General features: G+C 43.9%; 1 protein-coding gene across 10 annotated transcripts in view; it reads right to left on the bottom strand.

The window, feature by feature from the left end:
• Nucleotides 1-22822, bottom strand: part of Slc10a7 (solute carrier family 10 member 7) — a 214165-nt gene that overhangs the window by 37509 nt on the left and 153834 nt on the right. For 6 of the 10 annotated variants that reach the window (XM_038312442.2, XM_038312438.2, XM_038312439.2 and 3 more), the window contains one exon: nucleotides 6175-6258. In XM_038312442.2, coding sequence (XP_038168370.1) covers nucleotides 6175-6258 — 84 coding nt within the window. Of the gene's footprint in view, nucleotides 1-6174; nucleotides 6259-6578; nucleotides 6618-18014; nucleotides 18059-22822 lie in introns of those variants that run through there. The other 4 variants (XM_038312444.1, XM_038312448.1, XM_038312446.1 and 1 more) reach the window with 4 other exon arrangements.

Here is a 22822-nt window from a genome sequence, read left to right as displayed (position 1 = left end):
AGAAAAGCTGCAGGTCCCCAAGTGGTGGCAGCATGCCATGGTAGCGAGTCCCGAGAGCAGCCAGTTCTAGGCAGGGATGGCGCAGTTCCCTGAGTGGCTGCAACAGGCCACGAGGAGAGACAGACAGATGGGCATGCCATAAGACCACGCTGCAGGTCTCCGAAGGTGGCTAGTTCCAGGCAGGGAGACATGTGGTGGCAAACAAGAGACAGAGATATGGAATAGGCACACCATGCAGAGTGAGGTTGGATATTTATTTAGTGTGTCATGGAAGGGATGAGGGAAGAAAGGAAAGAATAGCAGAGAAAGAGGGGGGGGAGGAGAGAATGGAGCAAGGCAGAAGAGACAGAAAAGGAAGAGCCTCAGGCTGCAAGGGCAGGGGAGGGAGTGGGCATGACTTGTCTCTTAAAGGGACAGGACAGATCATTACAGCTAGAAATTCAGTTTCATTAATGCTTATTAATAAATCATCCTTAAATACAATGTATAAAAGAAGCATCTGCCACAGCACTTGGAGCATGGCTTGTCAGGAAGGAAGGCCATACCATAATGGCACAAATGTTCCTTCATCAGGAACTGGCGGTAAAAGACAAGTCCTGACCAACTGGGAAAGACAGTGAGAGCAGGGGCCACTTCTGGCTGCACTGCCTGCTTTGGGTCCCACTCCTCCTACCAGATTGTCTCATCCAGCTTTAATAGAAGAGGAGGAGTATAGTCTCACTGCATCTTGATATACCATGGCTAGCTGACATCCATGGGAAGCCTGACTGTATCTGAAGAGAGACAGTGGAGGAGTAGTTGGGTGGGTGAACTGGGAGAATAGGAGGGATGGGAAACTTTGGTTGGTATGCAAAAGATAGATAGATAGATAGATAGATAGATAGATAGATAGATAGATAGATAGATAGATAGATAGACAGATAGGTAGATAGATAGATAGACATCTCACCAGGGTAGGGTTGTGGGGATTTAGAAATATTACTAAAGAACACCAAGACATGGATAAGACAGAAAAACATAGAATAGTGCCAGGAGGGAGTTCCAGTGAATACTGAAATTGCCCGAGTTTAATTTCCAATTGCTTAGAATACCCCTGACTCCAAAAGATAGGAGTAAGACAAAAAACTGCATTGGCATGATACAAGGAAGTGAACAGACCAGTTGAAGGTCATGGGCTACATCCATAGTTAACTATTCTGTTGCTACAACAAAACAAGGCACACTCACACCCTAGATCAAAACATTCGGTAGGCAAAGCACCTCCTGAGTGGAATCCAATGTTATCTCCTTAAGGGAACTGGAGCCTTAGTGGGATCCTTAGAGTTTTGTTTGAGGTAGAAACATATCTACTTCCCTATTCCTGAAATACAAGGTCTGGCTATTAGCCACACCTGTTGACAATAACCTTGAGAGAGCAGAACTCTCTGATCTAAATCTAGGCGGGGCCTTTGTTTGAGGTAGAAACACAGTAGCCTTGAAGGAACAGAGGTGAGTTCCAATTCTCTGACCTTTGGTCAACCATGGAAATAGGCTCACATTTTTGGGCCTCCACAGTAGATAACCAAACAAGCAAAAGAGAGTAAAAGACTAGGAAATTTGACTCAGTTCATGGGCTTACTCTCCCCTTCATCTCCGCCCCCAATTCACTTTGTTTGCTTAAGACATAATGACAGAAATAATGTTTTAAAAGATAAGTTAAACAGTTTGTAGGAATGTTTACTTTTGTAATTTGCCCCTTTCCATTGCAATTGGCAAGCTAAACTTTACCTGGCGTGTTTCCCCTGGACGAGTGTGCCTGAGCTCTTCCCACAGGGTCCTCAGAGGTCACATTACACAATTTAGGTGAGGCAGTGGGTTGAAGAGCAACAGAAGAGACAAACGAGGCAGACAGGTCCCTATCTTGGGGAAGCTGAATGAAAAAGAAACCAGAAAGCAAGAAGCAGGAAAAGAACTGTATTGAGAAGTTGAAACCAGATGCCCTGAGTGTGACTTCAACCAGGGCAGGTGGTGGAGGAAGCCGAGAGAAGGTCTCTCTAGGGAGGGGAAATGCAGCAGACAAAGGCTCCAGAGGAGAGAGGACAGGATGCTGGAGAAGGAGCCGGACAGAGTGGGGCGGGGTGTAAAAGAGGTACACAGGACCTAAAATAGAGGCTGTGGGACATCTTACATAGGGTGGGGTTGTGCAGGTGTTTCAGCTGGTGTTTTAATTTGATACCATGAATTTAAGGCACAATGGGACTACGTGGCTGCAGCACAGAGCTCTGCTGGGATGTGTGATGGAGCTGGACTGAGGACGTGGGCTTCTGCCAGGGGACGAGACAGTGATAGGTCCTGAGATCCGAGCAGCCGAGGCACACACAAGACTAAGAGGTCAGGTGCAAACAGGGACTGGGCTTTCGTGAGAATATGATAAAGAGGAGGGCGGAGGAACTGAACCGGGGAAGGAGTGTGTCTTCGGTGCTAGGCTGTGGGTTTTGAGGGGGTCGGAGGGGAAATCAGGTAGAACAGCAGTGCTGGCAGCAAGGCCACTCACGGGCTTTGCAGCTGAAAGAACTACTGGACGAACAGAGACAGGGAAGCAGGTGGTGCCTGAGGAGTGAGAAGCCCCAGACACACTCAGCCACACAAGCACTTTCCTGCGCACTAGGGAAAGCACACCTTCCTTAAAACACTGTACTTCCCCATGTCAGAATGCTGTGCTAGCACATACCCGTGTCTCCGTGTTGGAAGGGCGGCATCTTATCCTTGATGCAGTCTGCGTGAAACAGGCTGACTCTGAAAGGTGTGGTCATGGGGCAGGTGGCCAAGGTCGTGAGCCAGTTCTAGACACCCCTCTCCAGAGGTGATCATCTCCCCTGTAGTTCTCGGGGGTGTAGGGCTCACTCCCCATGGGAGCAGTGCTCAGCTAATACTCCTATACTCCTATACTCCTATACTCCTAATACTCCTATACTCCCTCTCTTTTGTTATGGCCTTATAGTTGGTCCCCTGCACCTGTGGGATCGTAAATTAAAACTATTTTGAAAAACTTGCTTCCAGACTGAATCTGTGCAGGCTTGTTTTCCTTACTATTCTTTAAACTACTGATGCAACATTTGTATTGACTAGGTATTATAAATAATCTGTAGAGAATACGTATAGCCATGTACAAACACTATGCTATTTTACAGACTGGAACACCCCTAGATTTTGTCTGTAATGACACTGGAACCAATCCCCTAAGATCCTGAGGGGCAACTATACTTAATTTTGTTTTCAAGACATGTTTGGCAGATGATTTCTGGGAAAGAAGTCACTGTTATCTTGTAGCTACTATATATACAGACATAAAAATATAACCCTGATAAATGGCAACCTAGGAAAAGGAGTGCCGGGCCTGCTGTGGGTAAGTTGAAAGTTTTCTCTGTCAATGTTTTTTTTTCTTAATTTATGCATATTCCGTGTTTTGCCTGCACGTATGTATGTCTGTGTGAGGGAGATACACAGTTGTTAGCTGCCATGTGGGTGCTTGAAAGTGAACTCAAGACCTCTCGAAGAGCAGCCGGTGCTCTTAACCACTGAGCCAACTCTCCAGGCCCTCTGACAATTTTTTGGTACAGCAAAAAATACTACTGAGCACGCTACTGCATACACCTGGGAGCAACTGCTTATGGACTCACCACTCAGGCTGGCTGACACACCCAGCCAATAAAGATGTGAGCAGGAGACTGAAAGCCTTAAGAAGGATTCATCTCTGTTCCTAGCTTACAATACATGATCTATCCCTCGGTAACTGCATTCTGAGCCCACCATGGGTGAGCTGGAACTGAGTGTGTGGGGGGAAGGGGGGCGGGGAGTGAGAACAGGCCACCGCAGGGGTGTGACTGGGGCTGCAGGAAGGAGAATGCAGAATACACAATAGGACAGAGAGGAGCCTGTAAGAAAGATAGATCGGTGCACAGCAGAAGCAGGGTGAGCCAAACTCTGAATTATAAACTGTGTGGGTGTGGGCCAAGGAAGTGACACCAGGGAGCACAGAGAAGTTCTTACCAAGAGGAGCACCTGGAGCACTCACTGCTATGGCCACCTGGAGGCAGTGAGAGTGAGGGTGGGAACCCGAGGACATTCGGGAGGGGTGATGACAGCCAAAGATGGCTAGGTGTTTTTTGGAGAATCATAATGTCAATATTGTCTCATAATGCTTTGTTTTAAAACCTTACTTGTCTTTTGCTATAGTTTCCTATTTTGTGTCTTTATGGGTGTGTGTCTGTGACTGTGTTGGTGCTTTTTTCTTTTTCTTCCTCTTCTCTGTTGGCTTTGTTTTATTTTGGTTTGTTTTTATTGGCTTGTTTTGGTGTGGCGCTGGAGGGTGGATTGTGGGGGGAGATCTGGGAGGAGATAAGGAAGGGGAGAAGTGATCAGAATATACTGTGTGAAAACTTATTTTTAAAAAGCTATTCTGAACTGAGTTTTGGCTGTCTTTACTACTTTATAATTCACTGAATGCTTTACTATAGGGCACACACAGGATGAGCAATCTAACCCCTCCATATCCTATTTGGGTAAAGATTCTTTACATAAATGATAGATAGCACTTTATACATTTAAAAATTAAATTATGTTGGCAGGGGTGTTTTTGTCCGTATGTATTACGTCAAGTATTTATCATTAAGAGAAGAATTATGCGTTCCAAGTTACTGTGGGAACATGAATGCACACCGATGTTGTTCACGTTAGAGACATGGGGCAGGCCCTTGTTCTTAAGCCTCAGCAAGACAAAATGTCCAGCACACAGAAACAGATTCATGTTTCCTTTTCTTTCATTCATTCTGCAGACACTTACTGCATCCCTGTGGCTTGGGAATGTAACAGCGAGCAAAACAAACCTGCTTCTAGACATCACCAGGGGTCCGTGACAGGAATCGAACAAGGTGCTACGGTGATGAAATTGAGGGGAATCACATGGTTGAAAGGGGAGGTGGATTACAACATCAAGATGAGTAACAAGCTGGGATGGCAGGGTGGGCAGGAGGACATCCCGTCAGAAGGAATAAACAGAAATATAAGAAATGTGGCAAAAGCTCCCAAGGGCAGGGGATATACTGTTTATTGAAAATATGTGATTGGTATAAAGGTGCATTTTTCAACTGTTATTTTGTAGTTTATTAAATGGTAATCTTTGATTACTTTTAAATCACCCCAATTATACTAAATTTGGCTTTTTTTCTAAGTGTAAAATTAAAATGTCTGCGTGCTGGATGCTCTGGTCCTCTGTACAGAACTGCCTGTTGTCTGTCAGCTTCCCTAGTATGAGTGCAGCTAGCCTGACAGGGAGGCGGTCTGAAGACTGTGTATTCTCTGCTCTGGGGTTGGAGCAGCCCGGAGCTCTGCAAGGGAGCCCTGGGAAGGCACTCACCCTTCCGTGTCCCCTCACCCCATATACTTCCTGCAGAGTCTTTCTCGGAACCCCACTGAAGACCAGTTGTCTCCAGCTGGACAACGTTTGAGAGGTCTGGTTTTTGTTCAGCACACACAGCAATCATGATGATGATGAAGGTGACAATGACTGAAGTGGTAGCATTCACTTGTGTCAGACGATACTCTAAGACCTTTACACCCATCAATAAATAATTCATTTAGCCCTTACAATCATACTTTGAGAGGTACTGTAATTATAATATTAAGTAAATTGTGACTGGGAGCTAGGAAGATTAAATGACTTGACCAAGGTCACCCAGCAAATGAAGTAGAAACAAATGTGGGTCTTGACCTGAGTCATGCTCACACACCGTTTCTCCAAAGCCTACTACACTCATTCTGATATTAAACTCGTCTCCATGACCGTGGCCGCCCATGACCTAACCCCCAAATTAACAAACACACCCAAGAAGACCCTCATTTTACACATGTATGCTCGTAAATAAGTTCTCTAACAGTCAGAGGAAGCACTACAGAAGAGTCCTTGTTGCTTGAGAAGAGCAAAGGTTCTTGAATCCAGCCAGAATCTGTTCACAGATTCTTATGTAGAAAACCAACTGTTATGTGGTTTAATGGTAATTAAAACTTAAAGGATGGAAACGCTGAAACCACGCACTTTGTTTTCTTTTTTCATTCTCTCCCCTCACCTGCTCTGACTTCACATAAGAATTCACAGCATAATCAGTCTAGGAAGACCAGCTAGACCGGGGCCCTTACCTGTCCAATGATGAGAGGAACCACAACCGTCATAAAAAGCTGAGAGAAAATTGATGTAAAAGGCACAGAAGAGGATGAGCCAAGCTGGAAAACAGGAAGACGCAAATTAGACGTACTGTAACTCAGTAATAAAATACTGCTCTTAAGTTAATAATACAATGAATTCATTTCGTTTCCATAAATTTCTTTCACAAGCACCAAAAATTTGGCAGTAATCAACAAAGAGCGGGTGACATTATCTCCGATTTTCTAAATTTCACATAAATAGATTAAGTATTTTAATACAGAATTCTATTAGAAAACTAAGATTAAGGAAAACTGAAGTTATATAATCATCTTAAATTCCATTTTATTATATACTCTTAGGTAGCAGAGTTATTCTACAGGTACCATATTTCACATACAGTCATAACTTATGTGAGTATTTCATCCATTTGTAGATCCTAGAATAATAAACAAACATGTCTCATTCTCTTATCCGGACAATATTTTTATTGATGCAAATAAAATATTTTTTAACTTTTCTTAAGTCAAAGACAATGAATCTCAGCTCCTTTACAATTCATTATTACACATCTAGCAAATGAGAGAAATCTTAAAACATAGCTTCTTTTTCTTTTTTTTTTTAATTTTTCTGCATGTGTGTGTGTATAGGAGAGCATGTATATGTATATGTATATGTATATGTATATGTATATGTATATGTATATGTATGCCACAATGTATATGTGTAGGTTAGAAGACAATCTCAGACACTGATCCTTGCTTCCCACATTGTCTGAGATAGGGTCTCTTGCTCACCACTGTGAACATCAGGCTAGCTGGCCTGCAAGCTACTAGGAATTCTCCTATCTCACCCTCACAGCTGGGATTATATATAGATTATATATAGACATACACTACTTATAAAGTTTCTGGGGATTCGAACTCAGGTCCTCACGCTTGTGTGGCAAGCTCTTCACCTACTGAGTCATTTCTCCGGTCCTCTACTTTTCTACTTAAAATTTTAATACACCCATTTTAAAAGTTGTATGCCCTACCAAGGTCATAAGTCCTATTTTTCTCCTCCCTTGTCTTTTTAATTCATTTGCTAACAGTTACCATCTCAGCTTCACAGAGATCGCATTTACTGCTGCCTTGATGTTCATCTATACACACAGTAATATTGGCCTCAATTACCAAGAATCAGTTTCCCTATGAACTTTTTCAACCTCGTCCTGGTATTCAAACATATCTGGACCAGTGATTGCCTGGTTCATAGATGTCCATATTCCTCTTCAGCCCTTTCTCTAACAAAGTTCTCCCAACCCACAAACATTATCTCTCTTGCTTTTCATCTTCCTAAAGATTGGCTCTAGGATTTCTTATTTACCTGTTGACTCAGAATCAAAAATGCCTTTTGGAAAATAATTTTGTCAATCAACAATGATACAGCAATGGCTGAGGGCAGAATGTCAAAATAAATCAAGTACTGAGATGAATGGCAGCAGCAGCTCAGAAAGAAACGATGCAGATGCATCTGACGTCTGGTGTATTTGATGAAGGGCTTTCTATGAGGCTAGAATTTACTGTATGGCTCAGGGTAGCCTTGCACTCAAGATTCTCCAGCCTCAGCCTCCCAAGTTGTGGGAATACAGCCACGCCCCACCGAAGGGACGGACTCTAGCCAGCCCGAGTGAGCGTGGCGAGCATGGCTCCACTTCCTCTGCCTTGCTAAAAAGCACTGGTTACATTCCTAAAGCTAGCCACCAAGGTCTAGTCCCTTACTTGGCTACTTCCCCACATGAAGATGACTACTAAGGTCCAGTTATCAAAGTACTCAAGTTCAGGAATCAAAAGCCCCCTTTGGCTCACCTAATTAACATACCCAATTAAAATTAAACCCCTCATCCGAACATGGGGGTTCCCTCTTTACCTTTATAAACTGCCATTTTCCTATGTGCCACATCTGCCTCTTTATCCAGAGGCCGTCCTTTGTCCTCGTTACCCACCCCAGAACAAATACCCCTTCCCCATCTACCTTGTTCCCTCTTCCCTGTCCTTGTCCCTCTGAGGGAAATAAATCTCCTTTGTGCTGAGAAGTTGGTTTTGGAGTTCCTGAACGAACTGTTTCCTTTCACCTACTGAGTATAAAAAAAGAAATAGGAAAGAAAGGACATGACTGCTTCTAGGAGTGGCGGAGGAGAAAGTTTATTGTAGACAAAAGGGAGAACATAGCCAGAGACAGGGACAGCCGTGAGAGTCCAGAGTGGACGTGACCAGATTGAGTTGGGCTATGTGGGGAGAAGGAGATGGGAAGGGAGGCGGTGACCAGGTGCAGCAGCCATGAGGGCAAAGGTCCTAAAAGGGATGGGTAACCAAAATGTCTGGATTAAATAGGAAAGAGCCTCTGGGGGAAGGGCAGCACGTAAACCAGAAACCAAAGTTAAATCAAGATGAGAAAAGCAAATTAAGAAGACCTATGATCCCTAGTGAAACAGAAGTAGCATTATGTTTCCCAACGAAAAAGAGCCCAGAGCCACATGGCTTTAGCACAGAATTCTACCAGATTAACAGCAACACTCCTCAAATTATTTCACAAAACAGAAATACAAGGAACATTGTCCAATTCTTTTTAGTAGGCCAGAGTTACCCTGATACCTAAACCTCAAAAAAGACGCAACAACAACAAAAAAAGAGAATTACAGATCAATTTCCCTTATGAACACGGATGCAAAAATTCTCAGTTAAATACTTGCAAACTGAGTAAAACACATAAAAAAAGATCATCCGCCAAGATCAAGTAGGCTTCATTCCAGAGATGCAGGGATTGTGCAACATATATAAACTGATAAATGCAATCAACAATATTAACAAATGCAGAAAAGGCCTTTGACAAAAATCCAACATCCTTCATGATAAAAGTCCTGAAGAAACGAGGGATACAGGAGACACACCTCAACATGATAAAGACAGTTTATAGCAATCCCACAGCCAACATCAGTCTAAATGGAGAGAGACTCAAAGCAATTCTGCTCAAATCTATTTTCACTAATGAAAAGAAAAGTAACAAAAAAGTCTTTTCTTCACTCTGGTAAATTTCATAAACTTTTGTTTTCACCCCTAGACTCAATTTTTATATAGTCAAGATACCAAGACTGTGTCCGCCCACCAGGGACCTATGCTCATTTAAAACTAGCTTCACCACTGTTCCCCAAACTGTGGCTCCTAATCCCTTCCCTGTGCAACCACGTAAAGTAAAGAAGATGCAGAGCATCAAATAGAAGAAGTGAGGCTGAGGAAGACGGGTGATGAGTTGCAGGGACAGCTTCCTATGTCAAACTAGACTAGGCAGGTAACATCACAAACTTGCCTCACAAACACTAACTCTAGATTTCTTCCTAATGCAATGGTTGAAAGAGGGAAAAAACCAGATTGAGATACTGGATAAACTTCAAATACTAAAGTCTTCAAGTTCCGGATGTCCGGTCTATTGCTGCATTCACAAGGTTTAGAGCGTCTGGAGAAGCAGCAGGATTCTGGTTGTAAGAGCTGGGTAAAGACAATCCCTGCCCAGAATCTCAGGGCTTAGCTCACGCATTCCTGGCTTCTCTTTCTACCTAACTTCATTCATATTTGAAAATGTTTAGGTGCTAGGGATATTGTGGAATCCAACAATAACAGAAGACAGCGGAGCACGCAATGGCTGAGGGTGAAGCTATCAAGGATCCCCAGAGTCTGTTTGTCCTCTAGAACACCTGAGACCTTTGAGCCACTTGTCAGGAAACACAGGTTAGAATGGCCCTCCTCCGAGGTCCTGTCAGATGATGAATGAGACCAAGCTATCTGGGGATGTAATTAACTGGGTTCCTAAAGGAGAGGAAGGGAAGCAGGGATACTGGCTCTGAAGGGAAGGAGACCTGGAGTCTGATGTGACAAGTCCTTTCTTTTGACTTGGCCACAAGACCTACTGTGTGGTCAGTGTGAGGATTCAACGGTATCCTGAGGAGGTTTCTGATGCTCACTGCTTTCAGGAGAGGACGTGGAGCATCTGGCACAGGACAGCACATTACAACATGGGGAGACAAGGAGGAGGTCCAGGCATTCTATGCCCAGGCCTGATTTCTGCTGTGTGAATGATTGCTTTCACACTTGAGTGAGCATCCTGATGTGGACAAAGGACCCTGGGAAGCGGCCAGCTTCCTCCACTATGAGCTTAGCAGAAGACCAGTTACTAACAGGACAAACTAATTCAGGCCCAGCTCCTATCGAGCATGTTGCCTGGGTTTCACAGAAAACAGATCTCAATACTGCCAAATTTTAAGACAGAGCACATTCAACAAATGACGCAGTTACCACTTAATTTCTTGCAGAAATTTTATACCTCAAAGCAGAAAACTTACAAGTAGTTTGGCTTTGTAGCTTTAATAGTTTGTACTGAGAAGAAATGATACATAAAAACTCAATATATGAATTTAAGTCCTTTATGTTCAATCACTCCTGTAGGGAACAAAGAAAGCCGTGAGTGCATGTGTGTGTGTGTGTGTGTGTGTGTGTGTGTGTGTGTGTGTGTGTGTGAGTGAGAGAGAGAGAGAGAGAGAGAGAGAGAGAGATAGGGAGTCATGGAATAAGCTAGAATGAGGAGTGGAAATGACGTAAACACAGTACTCACATACAAAACCCACAAAAGAATAAAAAATTAAACAAATAAAAGAGGAGAAAGATAAGCTTGTGAGCAGACCTGGCCATCACCCTGTAACACGAACTTGCTCTCCCCCTGACACCTGGATACAGTTTAAATCTTATTTTCTTAGGAATTCTTTCTAAAACTCCTTCCAAATGCTGATTGCTCCCTCCCCTCTGTGGCCTGCAGCTCCAGGATACTTTGCTCGCAGCATGCAGATTGCTTTTTTCCAAGTCTGTCCTTCCAGGGAGAGCGTACACACTTGAACACCGTCTTGCTAATGGTTCACAACCAGGGAAGTGCTCAGAAACTTGGCCCAGGCATCTGAGTGACAGGACGGGCTCAGAAAGGACTAGAGTGTCTCACATGGCTCCAGCTGCTGCCGTGTACACACTCTGAGAGTCATAAATCTACTAGGAACCAGGTGCTCAAGAAGTGTCAGTTTCTGAGTGCTTATAATACTCGGGAGAAAGGAGCCTGGTGTGGTTTCTTTGCATTCTCCTAACATAGGTGACAAAGTCTTAGGTAACTTCCAGATCCAAGAGTGGATCAGTCTGGCCTCCCTCTGCCTAATCATCTCTTCTGAGTACTAGATCCTGGTTACTGAGTATCCTCTGCCCATACAATAAACCATATCAAACTGAATTAGTATGACCTGATTTAACAGACAAAGCAAAGCAATCCTTGGAAAGTCAGGAGAGAAATGAGTTGGCAGGTCTAGTGGCCACCCTGTAGGCCTGGTCTTGAGCAGCTCTCAGGGAGGAGCTGACCCTTGGTGGGCTTTCTGAAGGGCGGGGTCTGGAATGGGAAGCCCAGCCAAACATCTGGGTGGAGTTTGGAATAGGGGAATGAAATTGGAGCGGAGATTCCCAACAAGTATAACAGCAGCATTGATTGTGGACTTCTGTGTGGCTGATCCTAGTCTAGATGCTTAATATGTGTTAGACAGTTTGCCTCTCACAGAAGCCCTGTGAAATGGGACTATTAATCCTACTTCTGTGGCTAATAGTTAAATAAAATGGATATGGTCACTGTAGCTACAAAGTGCCAGAAGCAGGATTTGATCCCAGAGGTGCAGCCCGAAGCCTTCCACTCTCTGGCACAGTGATTGCAGAAGGTTCAGAAGGTAGACAAGGCAACAGGAGTGGAAGCCAAAGCTGGATTTTTCTTTTCTTGCTGGTGGGGTTGGGGTGGGGGTGGGGTGGATGATTGAGCCACAGGACACAGTGAGGTGGGGGCAGAAGGAGTAGATGATTGAGCCACAGGACAGTGTGGGGTGGGGGCAGAAGGGGGTGGAAGATTGAGTCACAGGACACAGTGAGGTGGGGACAGAAAGGTGTGGATAATTGAGCCACAGGACACAGAATCATGAATGGCTTTTCTCAACACTCCCAAGAATGATACATAACTAATACCAGCTTGGATTCATCAGAGGGAAGCTAATCCAGTACGCATAACGGATGCCTTGGGGGCTCTAGTGTTTAATTCTCCAGTCTGGCAGAGCACAGTTGACTGCTACCACTATATTCAATTTAATAACGACTTTGCTTGAAGAGTAAAATATTACTGGTCCAAAGTAGCCAGGCTCAGAAAGACAAATAAATGACAGCTCTGAAGAAGGGATGCTGATGGCCTGCAGAATTCGTTACCAACCAACATTAGGGACAGAGGGAGCCTTTTCAATCACTCCTCTAAGTGGGCTGACCTGTAAACTGTCATTAATGCGTGGGGTAGTCACCTGTTCTGGGGGGGGGTCTCTAATACCTTTTCTCTCCTGTCAGGGAAACCCATTAGCTGCAGGCATTGTGATTTGTGTCTCTTATCTGCTATCAAAACATTATTGTATTCAATAATTTACTCCTGATGATTGGCCTTCGCTTTTATTAGGAAAAATAGAACAAGCTATGTATAGTTTATACTGTAGAACGGCAAATGCCTGCCAGATTTCATTTTATGGAAAATAAGCAAGGAGTAGTTTGAGATATAATGAAAGATTTACACACATATACACACACACCTGCATGCACACACTCACGAATGTGCCCTGCCCAATTTCTACCTCACACACAGGGCCCAGCCTTGGGGGAAGAGGAAGGGAGGCCTTGCTTACTATTGGATCTTAACTTTCTTGTAAATACTCGGATGAACAGCCACATCTCTTGCCTGTTGTGAAGACCAGCACCACAGGGATGTCTTCCTTTTCAATTCCTAACCTTCCCCACGGCCTTCCCCCGCCCTCCCCCCCCCGCCCCGTAGCTCTTCCTCACAGGGGTGCATGAAAACTAAACTGATCACCTCCTGAAGCCGAGTGTAGTGTATGCCAGGTGACACATCCGACGTCAAAATGATCGGGATGCTTTTTAAATTAAGCTGACAAGTATGGTTGTGACACAGCCGCAGTTACTCGGCTGCTTACATTAAACTAAAATTGAGATACTGCATAGAGAACACATTAGGAGAGGAAATGATCTTTTATTTCATAGCTAAATGCATAGCATTTTTATTCTCTGAGAAATAAAATAGACTAAATATTTTTAAAGATAGAATAGTATATAAGGTATGGTTTCATTTTTATGTTGATTTATCATTTTTGAACTTTACTGAGGCGCAATTGACAAACTATGCAAGGAATAAAAAGTAATGACTGTGTATATGGTGTGATGGGCACCATACTCAGTAACGACTATGTACACATGGTGTGATGGGCACCATACTCAGTAATAACTATGTACACATGGTGTGATGGGCACCATACTCAGGCTATTTAACATATCCACCGGCTTGCATAGTTTCCTCTTTGTGTTTGTGGTAAAAATATTAAGATCTACTTTTAACAAATTTTTATCATGCAATGACTTAGCGGGAGGCACCATGCTGTCATTAGGTTCCAACACAGTCTTAAAATGGTAAGCTGAACCCTGGCATTCATCATTCCAGTCTGGCTCTCTGGTTTAGAGATTCCTCAGGTGAGTGAGACCACATGGCCCTTGTCTATCTGTCTACCTTCATTTAGCTTGATATCCTCTGTGTTTATTGATGTTGTATGCTGACTCAGTGTAAGATGCAAAAGTTGCTTTGGATTACTTTAATGGAAACTTGCTTTTTGGTGGTTTTGAGGATTGGTTTTAGGGCACCACTGAGCTGCACCTCATTCCTGATGTGTATAAATTCTAGTTACTCAAAGCATGTAGTCTTTAAGTGGAATGCACCCTATTAAACTGTAAAAGTGGTCTCTCCCAATCCAAAGAGGAAGCATAGGATTAAAGGCAGAGGTATCTAAAAACAAATTTTGCTCCTGACTTTCTGAACAAATAGTTCATGTTATCAATCTGGAGTTTGGTTAAGGAACCAAAAAGTCTGCTGAACAGTCCCTTAAACAGAAAGGGCACTTACATTCCTCTAGAAGGGGACAAGGTGGTAGCAAGCTGGAGTGTCCTGCTCTGCTGCTCTTCCCTGCTCACACAGAAGCCCTGGGGCTGGGCTGGAGCAGGACATGGGACAGGAGTGACCAAAGCTGCTCCTTGAGTTCACTCCAGCCAGGCCAGGGGAGCTGGAGGCCCGCAGTGGGACCGGCATGAGTCAGGGACCCTCCAGTAGAGGGTGTTATCAGTGTCATCTCTAGAGTTCTTGAGACTGCTTCCCAGATGTTCGGCTTCCCTGTCTCCTCCATTATAGGTCAGTAAGGCTTGTGTGTGCTGGAGGCGAGGTGTGGGGTGGGGAGTAGAGGACACATAGCATTTACAATAGGTTCCACAGTTTAGCTACACAAAAAAGTCTCAGAAACAACCTCTGTGTGACCAACAGAAGCTATTTCAGCCTGGAGGGGAGTCAACTGAAGCAGAAGCCATCTCGTGTGACTCAAGGAGACAATCAAACGCCTGGTCCTGCTTTCTCTTACTCTCCATCTATCAACATGTTGTACATCCCACTCATGTGACAATTGATTATGTAGTCATAATTGGGAACATAATATAAAAATAATGACTATCATACATGACATCTACAGCAGGGTACTGGCTAGTTTTATGTCAACTTGATACAAGGAAAGAGAACTTCAATTGAGAAAATGCCTCCACAAGATCACAGTGTAGGTGAGTCTACAAGGCATTTTCTAAATTAGTGATGGATGGAGGAGGGCCCAGCCCATTGTGGGTGGGACTGGGTGGGACCATCCCTGGACTGGTGGTCCTGGGCTCTTTTAAGAAAGCAGGCTGAGCCAGCCAGGAGCAAGTCAGAAAGCAGCAGGCCTCCTTGGCCTCTGTGTCAGCCTCCAGGTTCCTGCCCTAGTGTCCTTCAGTGATGGACTGCTACCTAGAAGGACAAGTGAAATCAGCCCTTTCGTCCACAAGCTGCTTTTGGTCATGGTGTTTCATCACAGCAATGAAAGCCCCAGCTAAGACAGCAGCATAAACTATTTCTGTTTATAGTGACAGGATGGAGAGTTGACATTTCTGTCACAGGCATCAATTAGCAGGAAATGACGATGGCTGTAGACTCAAAGGCTGCTCCAATGAGGACCCCTCCTTTCAATAAACTTTTAAATACAGTTGGAATCACAAAGACCAGTAATTAATGTTTTCTCTAAATTTCTTCCACATTCTTGACTTCTGTTTACTCAAATAAGTGCTCAGCTTCTTCAAGCCAGTAATTATGTTTTCTGAGTCTTGTATAGACTATAAATGCTCAGGAAATAGTAACTGAGGGCTAAAAATCGGCCATCAAATGGTCTCCAAAGAGTCAGGCTTCTTAAATATAACTAGGATGAGCCCTCGACCCAGGGTGAACTGCCCTGCCTTGTCTTCTTTACCAGTTGTACAGTCTGGCTGAAATTAGGTAACAATTTGGAGCCCATTTTCTCATCTACAGGTGGTCTGTTTTCCATGTGCCTACAGAGGCTGAAGTGACAGCTACTCAGTAAACAGCTCTCTGGCATCTCCACCTGCTGTGGGAGCTCCTTTGGCCAGTAGCCAGGCAGGAAGCATAGGCAGGACGACCAGGCAGGAAGTAGAGGCAGGGCGTTGAGAACAGGAGAATTCTGGGAAGAGAAAGGAGTCAGTCTGCAGTCATCACCCAGATGCAGATGAGAACGCCTCGCTGATGAAAGGTACCAAGCCACGTGGCTAACACAGACAAGAATTATGGGTTACTGTAAGATGTAAGAATTAGTTAATAAGAAGCCATGGAGTCACTGCTGCTGCTGGAGACAGACACATTGGAACCTTGCCAGTAGGCCACGAGCCTTGTGGTAAAATATAAAGAAATGGAAATAGGTTAAATTAAGATGTAAATGCAAGCCAATAAGAAGTTAGAGCTAATAGGCCAAGCAATGATTTAATTAATACAGTTTCTGTGTGGTTATTCTGGGAGTCTGGGTGGCTGGGAAATGAACAAGCAGCCTCCTACTACACCCACTGCCTTGGTGTAGAATGATTATGGACTGTCAACTTGATATGATCTAGAAACACTGGAGAGACAGCCTGCACGGGTCTGTGAGGGTCAGACAGTGGAGACACAGACTGCACGGGTCTGTGAGTCTGTGAGGGTCAGACACTGGAGACACAGCCTGCACGGGTCTGTGAGGGGTCGACAATATCAGGGCCGCACAGTGAGCGCATAAATAGGAGAAAGCAGCTAAGCGCAGGCACTCATCTTCCTCTGCTTCCTGATTGCACATGCAGTGTGGTATTGGCCTCTTCAAGCTCTGGAACATAATAGACTGCATCCATGAACTGTGAGCCAAAATGACCTTTCCTTCTTCGTGTGGCTTTGTAAGGTATTTCATCATAACAAAGGAAAATAACAAAACACACGGAGAAACAAGGTGTCTTCTACAGTGCTGTAAAAAAGCACACCATGTTTGGTTTAAGAACTGTTGAGGGAGAATCTACAGTAGAAGGAGTCAGATCAATAAAACATAAGTAGGTGGAAATACGATTGCTTGCATGCAGTGTAAATACATGTCTGAGTGTGTAGGACTTCTAAATATCCATCTACAAAATGCTGGGCCAGTCTGCTGAGAGGCCAGGCCATATGCAATGGGTTGATATAATAACTAGGGCAGAGGTGCCCCCACTTCCTAATGGAGTGCATCCACGACACAGCCACCACGCGGCACGGTATTTCCTTCAATCTTGTCTATTGTATGCTGCTGAATAACCAACACTCCAATGGATTCTTAACAGTCAGTGACGGTCACCATGAAGGAAGGGGATATAAACAGCCAGACTGTGTGCTTGGAAAGACCTGAAGTGAGCAGGCGATTCGCTGAGACACATGAGAAGGTTCCGCGTACCTTCTCAAGCTCTTCAAATAAAAATTTTCTTTTGACACAAAATTCATGTAAAAGATTACCTTTGTTCCATGAAATGCTTCCTGTTTAGACAATCTTTAAAATATATTATTAATATTTGTGATATTTAAATTTCCTACCCTGACTTCTGATTATCTATGCAAGGCATCTGGTTTGGTTTTCTGCCTGCGAGGGAAGATCGATGTCTGATTGCTGTTTCTAGCACTCACTGGGTACAGTTAGATTCCCAGACATCGAGTTAAATAATGGTTAGTTTATTTAATATTGAAAAAAGTATAATTTATTTCCCAGAAAATGAAAAGTAGGCTTGTTTGGGTCAGGCTATGACTCTGGCCTCCAATTCATTCATCCATCCCCTGAGCCATCCGACTAACCCCCACTCACCACTACTGCTCTCCTTCCATGGGAATTTAGAAAATACTAGGTGCTGGAGACAGGGCATGCAAGCTCCTGGCTCGGTGGGCATTAAGATATATTAGAATTCACCACTTATAACACTGTGTCATGAGGAAAGTCACTACAGAAGATTCGAAGGTGTCTGAGCCCCTGAGTGTGGCCAGCTGCTCTGACAGGCTCAACCTCCCCCACAACAATGCACTCCAGTTTCTGTCCTGAGTTCTTTCAAAAGCCCCCGACCTGGCAACTTGGTGGTATCCATGTGCTGGGACCCCTCCTACTGTATATGAGTTCTGTGCTTACTGTCCCCCTTCCTCTTAAGCTCTCCCACTGTGTGGTCCATGCATTTCATTCTTGAATTCACAAGAGAACCCCAAAGCCACTAGCTCTGGGAGGCTTTGGCAGCTGCTTCCCGGGACACTGGCCGACCCTGAAAGGCAAACTCACCGAGAGCACAGGAAAGACACTGTCACTCTGAAGGACACCCTCAGATTCCTGGATCAGCAGGATGGATCCTGAAGTGATCAGGAAACACGTTACTGTCACTGAAAATGTCCTACTGAAAATATGGGCAAGCAGATCTATTTTTTTATGCAATAGAGTAGCTTCCAGTACAGCAGTAACCAAAGCCAGATTAAGATTGCATTTTCTTGGGACTTTACATTTTAAGTGGAAAAGAACGATACAAAATTAATAAATGACTTAAGATGCTATACAGTAATAAATGCTAATGATAACACGTTATCGTTAAGCTTATAATAAACTTGACTGGGCGAGCGGCTGTCCAAATCACTGATTAAACATTACTTGGGAGAAGGATCTCGATGTTTCTGGAACAAATGCACATTCAATGGAGTAGACTGTGTGAAGGACTGTCTTCACAGGTGCAGGTAAGTCTGCAGCATCCAAACCACCGAGCTGCTGCATAAAGCAACAAGGCAAAGGAGGTGCACCACTGCTCCCGTGAGCCAGGATACACGTGTTCTCTTCTTGGAAACAAGGGCCTCTAAGAATTCCAGTAGCAATAACTTTTGAGTTGTCAGGACTGTGATTTGGGGTAGGATTGACAGTGACACCATTGGTTCTCACAGTCTGAAGCCTTTAGTCTCAGACTGAAGCACACTACCGGCTTCCCTTCTTCTTCAGACAGCATACGAGAGAGGCCCAGACATCCAGATGTTCTCAACCACGAGCCAGCTCTGATAATAACTTTCCTCATATTTGTATATATGCACACTTAGGTTAATTTTCTCTAAATAGAGTAATGGAGAAGATGGAGATATCTCAAGAACCCTAATTCAGAACAATTAAGCATAGTAGTACAAGAGAGAAAGATGAAATATGTTACTGTATATAAAATCTCTTTCTGAGAATGCCATTTGGCTGGAGACTTGGTGAAGCTGAAGGAGGGAAGAAAGGAGGTACAAAAAGGAAAGAAGCAAGACCGAGTCAGCAGCCAACGTGGGAGAGTGAGGATGGCCCAGAGCCAGGAAGCCCCTGCTGCACCTGCACATCAACGCACTGCGCAGTCCCCACATAATGACGTCATACCTCCTCTCTTGCCAACAGTCCGGCGCCTCCTTGTGTTTCTTACTCTCCACCTCTAGCTGATTTCCTACTTCCCGGAGGAAATAAAACAGTCAGGAAAGACCTATGCTCCAGAGTCCTACCAATTAACATTCTCGCATCCCTGCTCACACAACATGACTCATTACAGATGGGTTCTCTGACCGTGAGACTGCACTCATCCTCCATGCACAAGGGCTCTCTTTCTTCTAGACAAAGAATGGGTCCAACAACTTTCCCTCATTTTAGGTATGTATCAAATTCCCCCTCTATGACTAGATTGGTCTTGTTAATACAAATATGCAATTAATTTTTTCAACTGAAAAATCTCTCATTCTTTTATTAACTTTGTTAATGTTTTTGTATCCTTTATTAAAAATTAACCCCAATGTTATCAATTATTCTTAATGTTTCTTCTTTCATTCTTTCCCAAGCACACTTCAGTCAGGCTTTGACTATATAATTCTATGCAGATAGCTTCTGTGAAGGCTCCCAATGACAACTATCTTGTTAAACAGTGGCCAGATCATTTTAACCGAACCATTACCCATACCCCACTTCATACATTTTCTGAAACAAAGAATAAAGTACACTCTGAGCATCAAAACCTCTTGGTGTACCTCCCAGATAAAATGGCTATTTCGTGGCCTTCTTTGTGGATCTTTTAAATATTACAATATTCGGGGCTGGAAAGATGGCTCAGAGGTTCAGAGCACTGACTGCTCTTCCTGAAGTCCTAAGTTCAATTCCCAGCAACCACATGGTGGCTCACAACCATCTATAATGAGATCTGGTGCCCTCTTCTGGCCTGCAGGCATACATGGAGACTGAACACTGTGTACATAATAAAAAAAATAAATCTTAAAAACATTACAATATTATACAGCTTGATATAGCTTGGTAATATGTTTTGCCTCCATCCTCACTTTTCCCCCTAGTTAAACCTGAAATTGTCCTTGATGCTGAGTTCTTCCCAATGGAAATTTTGATTTGGATTGGACCAATATAAACAGAGAGGATGATGACTGACCCTGAATTACAGATTTGTACAATTGTTTATCTATATCTTTGTCTGGATGTCTTGAAGGCAAGTCAGTCTCAATGTGCACCATGGACTCTGTGAGTGCCTTAAAAATGCCCAGTTCCACATTCTTCCTTATACTGTCAACTGTAATCCCAACACTGCAGAGGCTCGGGATGGAGTTACCCCTGACCCCTGACCTTTTCATGCCTTTCAGCTGTACTTGATCAAGTTCTGTGTTTCAACTACCTTCCTCCAGACTTACAACTACTTTGGTCTTAGTAAACTAATAATCTGTTTTGCTTTATAATGGTCATCCTATCCCCACCATCATCCTCTTATAACCTAGACATTCTCGGCATAGTGTCCAGAATCATCAGGCTAATGGTGGTGGTGCCCATCTATAATCCTAACACTCAGGGGACTGTGGCAGGAGGATCAAGAGTTCAAAGTTAGCCTAAACTACAAAGTCAGACCCTGTCTAGAAAGAAAGGAAAAAAAAAATACCAGAAGATGCCATTCCCTTTATCAAAATTCATTCAGTTATTTCCTGTTTCTTTCAAATTAAATCTCCAAGTCTTTGGTTTTACATAATTGGTTTTGACTCTACTGGTGACATAGGAACACTCGATTCTTTATCTTTTGTTCAAATACTACTTTCTCAGTGAGTGTGAACTTACTGACTGCCGACAGCAGCAAGCTCCTCCTACTCGCTACCCTGCATTTCTTGGTCAGTTGTCTTCTTTGCTCTGTAGCGCTCACCACATCACACACACTGCACTGTTACTTTCCAGTACGACATAACCACCGTGGTGGTAAGGAGACCTCTGCTCTGCTTGCTGCTCAATCCAGGGCAGAAGGCAATTCTGGGCACATAAGGATCAATTTGCATTACTGAATAGGCGGTGAGCAGATTTAAATACATTTATTATGTAAATATAAGATGGAGTGCAAGTGAGACAAGGTGAAGTTTAAAATTTAAGATATATATAATATAATACATATATAATACATTAAGAGAAATGATTACATAAGAGAAAATTTGTTAATATAGAAGAAAAGAGAAAATGCACATGAACTATGACCTTAAGCAGACAAGAGGAGGACTGGACTCGGGTGGGAGCAAAGACTGTCCACCCACAAGCCCAGCAGAAATACAAGGACTAAGGTGACGGGTGCAGGTGGGGTGTAAATTTCTGTTTCTCCTCTCATCTAACTTCCTTTCTGCATTAGCTGATAGGAGGAGAGACATTAGAGATAACATTAGAGACACTAAGAAGAAAATGTGAACCGATTCTCCAGAGTCAGAGGGAAAGCAGCAGGGCAGACCAGAACTGCCGGGGCCACTGACAGTCATCGTCATGAACTCATGCAGGAGCACTTAAGACACTGAAGATGCTCCAGCACGTTTGGGTACATGGGCAAAGAGGTGCAGAGCTGGCTGCCAATAGGACTGGTGAATTGTGGCAAATATGGAGCAGTAGGGGGGATGAACAAGATTGCCAATGTGGTCTGCAATAAAGGAATTATAACCAGAGGGCATGGGGCTAAGGGACGGGGCGAGATGTGAGAGTGAAGGAGGAATGCAGGGTGGACACAGCCAGGGCACTGTAAAAATGACCAGGTCAGGAAACTAGTCATTTCAGGGAGTTTGAAGAATTTTGGAGTTGGGCATATACTTACTGTGCATGTAGGGAGCTATTGGTCAGATAATGTTGGAAAACTTGGGGTTCTAAAGCTGTGACAAGGAGAGAGAGCAGACAGAGTGGATATATGGTACAGCTTCCAAAGGAAGTAGACAATTATGCAGAAGACTTGGGAAGTAATGTGGAGGAGCAAGACAGTAAAGGGAGTATTCCGAGAGGCAGTAACACAGGGGCTGAGATCTCACTAGAAAAATACCAAGTCCTTCCACCTTTAAATATGCTAAATGATTTCCAGGGCTCCTATTAGTTTGTTGGATTCTTTAACAGTCCACAAGCTAGGCAGCTTGAACCAAGAGAAATGCTACCTCATAGCTGTGGCTCTGAAATCAAGTGCAGCGTGTTTCCTCAGAAACTTGTCGAGGCACATCTTCTGTCGTGTCTTCTAGATCCCAAAGGCCCCCAGCAGTCCCTGGTGTTCCTTTGGCTGGCAGTTGCTGCACTCTGATCTCGGCCTCCACTGTCACACGGGGTTCATCCTGTGTGTCTCTGTCTCTATGTTTTCTGAGGACACTAGCCACATTGGATTCAGGGCTCCACCCTCTTCCCCTGTAAGACCTTATCTGAGCTAATTATTTTTGCAATGCCAGCTTTCAAAGAAGGTCACTTCTGGGTGTGTTGAAGGTGAGGACTTCAACAAATCTTCCTGAGAGCAGCAACCCAGCCCCTAATAGAGGTGGAGAAGAAGAATATATAGCTTTTCTGGAATGGGTTTGTATTTTAAGTCTCTCAAGTATTTGTTCAGCTCAGTAAATTTGGAATCCAAATGTTTTATAAATTCTCATTACAAAGTGTATGGCAGCCAAACAGACAAAAGGAATGTACACCACGGACATGAGTGAGAAGCCACGGGACGCAGGGGGAGCTGCTGGTGTGAGAAGAACCACAGGGAGAGCTCGCTGCTCCCAAGGGAAGCACGGGCTTCTGGCTGCGCCCCGCGGAAACGTCAAACCAACTAAAGTTCAACAAGCCCACGGTTCCGAGTGGAA

This window comes from Arvicola amphibius, chromosome 15 (genome assembly GCF_903992535.2).
Source record: "Arvicola amphibius chromosome 15, mArvAmp1.2, whole genome shotgun sequence".
Classification (NCBI taxonomy): Eukaryota; Metazoa; Chordata; class Mammalia; order Rodentia; family Cricetidae; genus Arvicola; species Arvicola amphibius.
The sequence above is the reverse complement of the archived record's forward strand: the minus strand, read 5'-3'. Positions and strand labels throughout refer to the sequence as shown.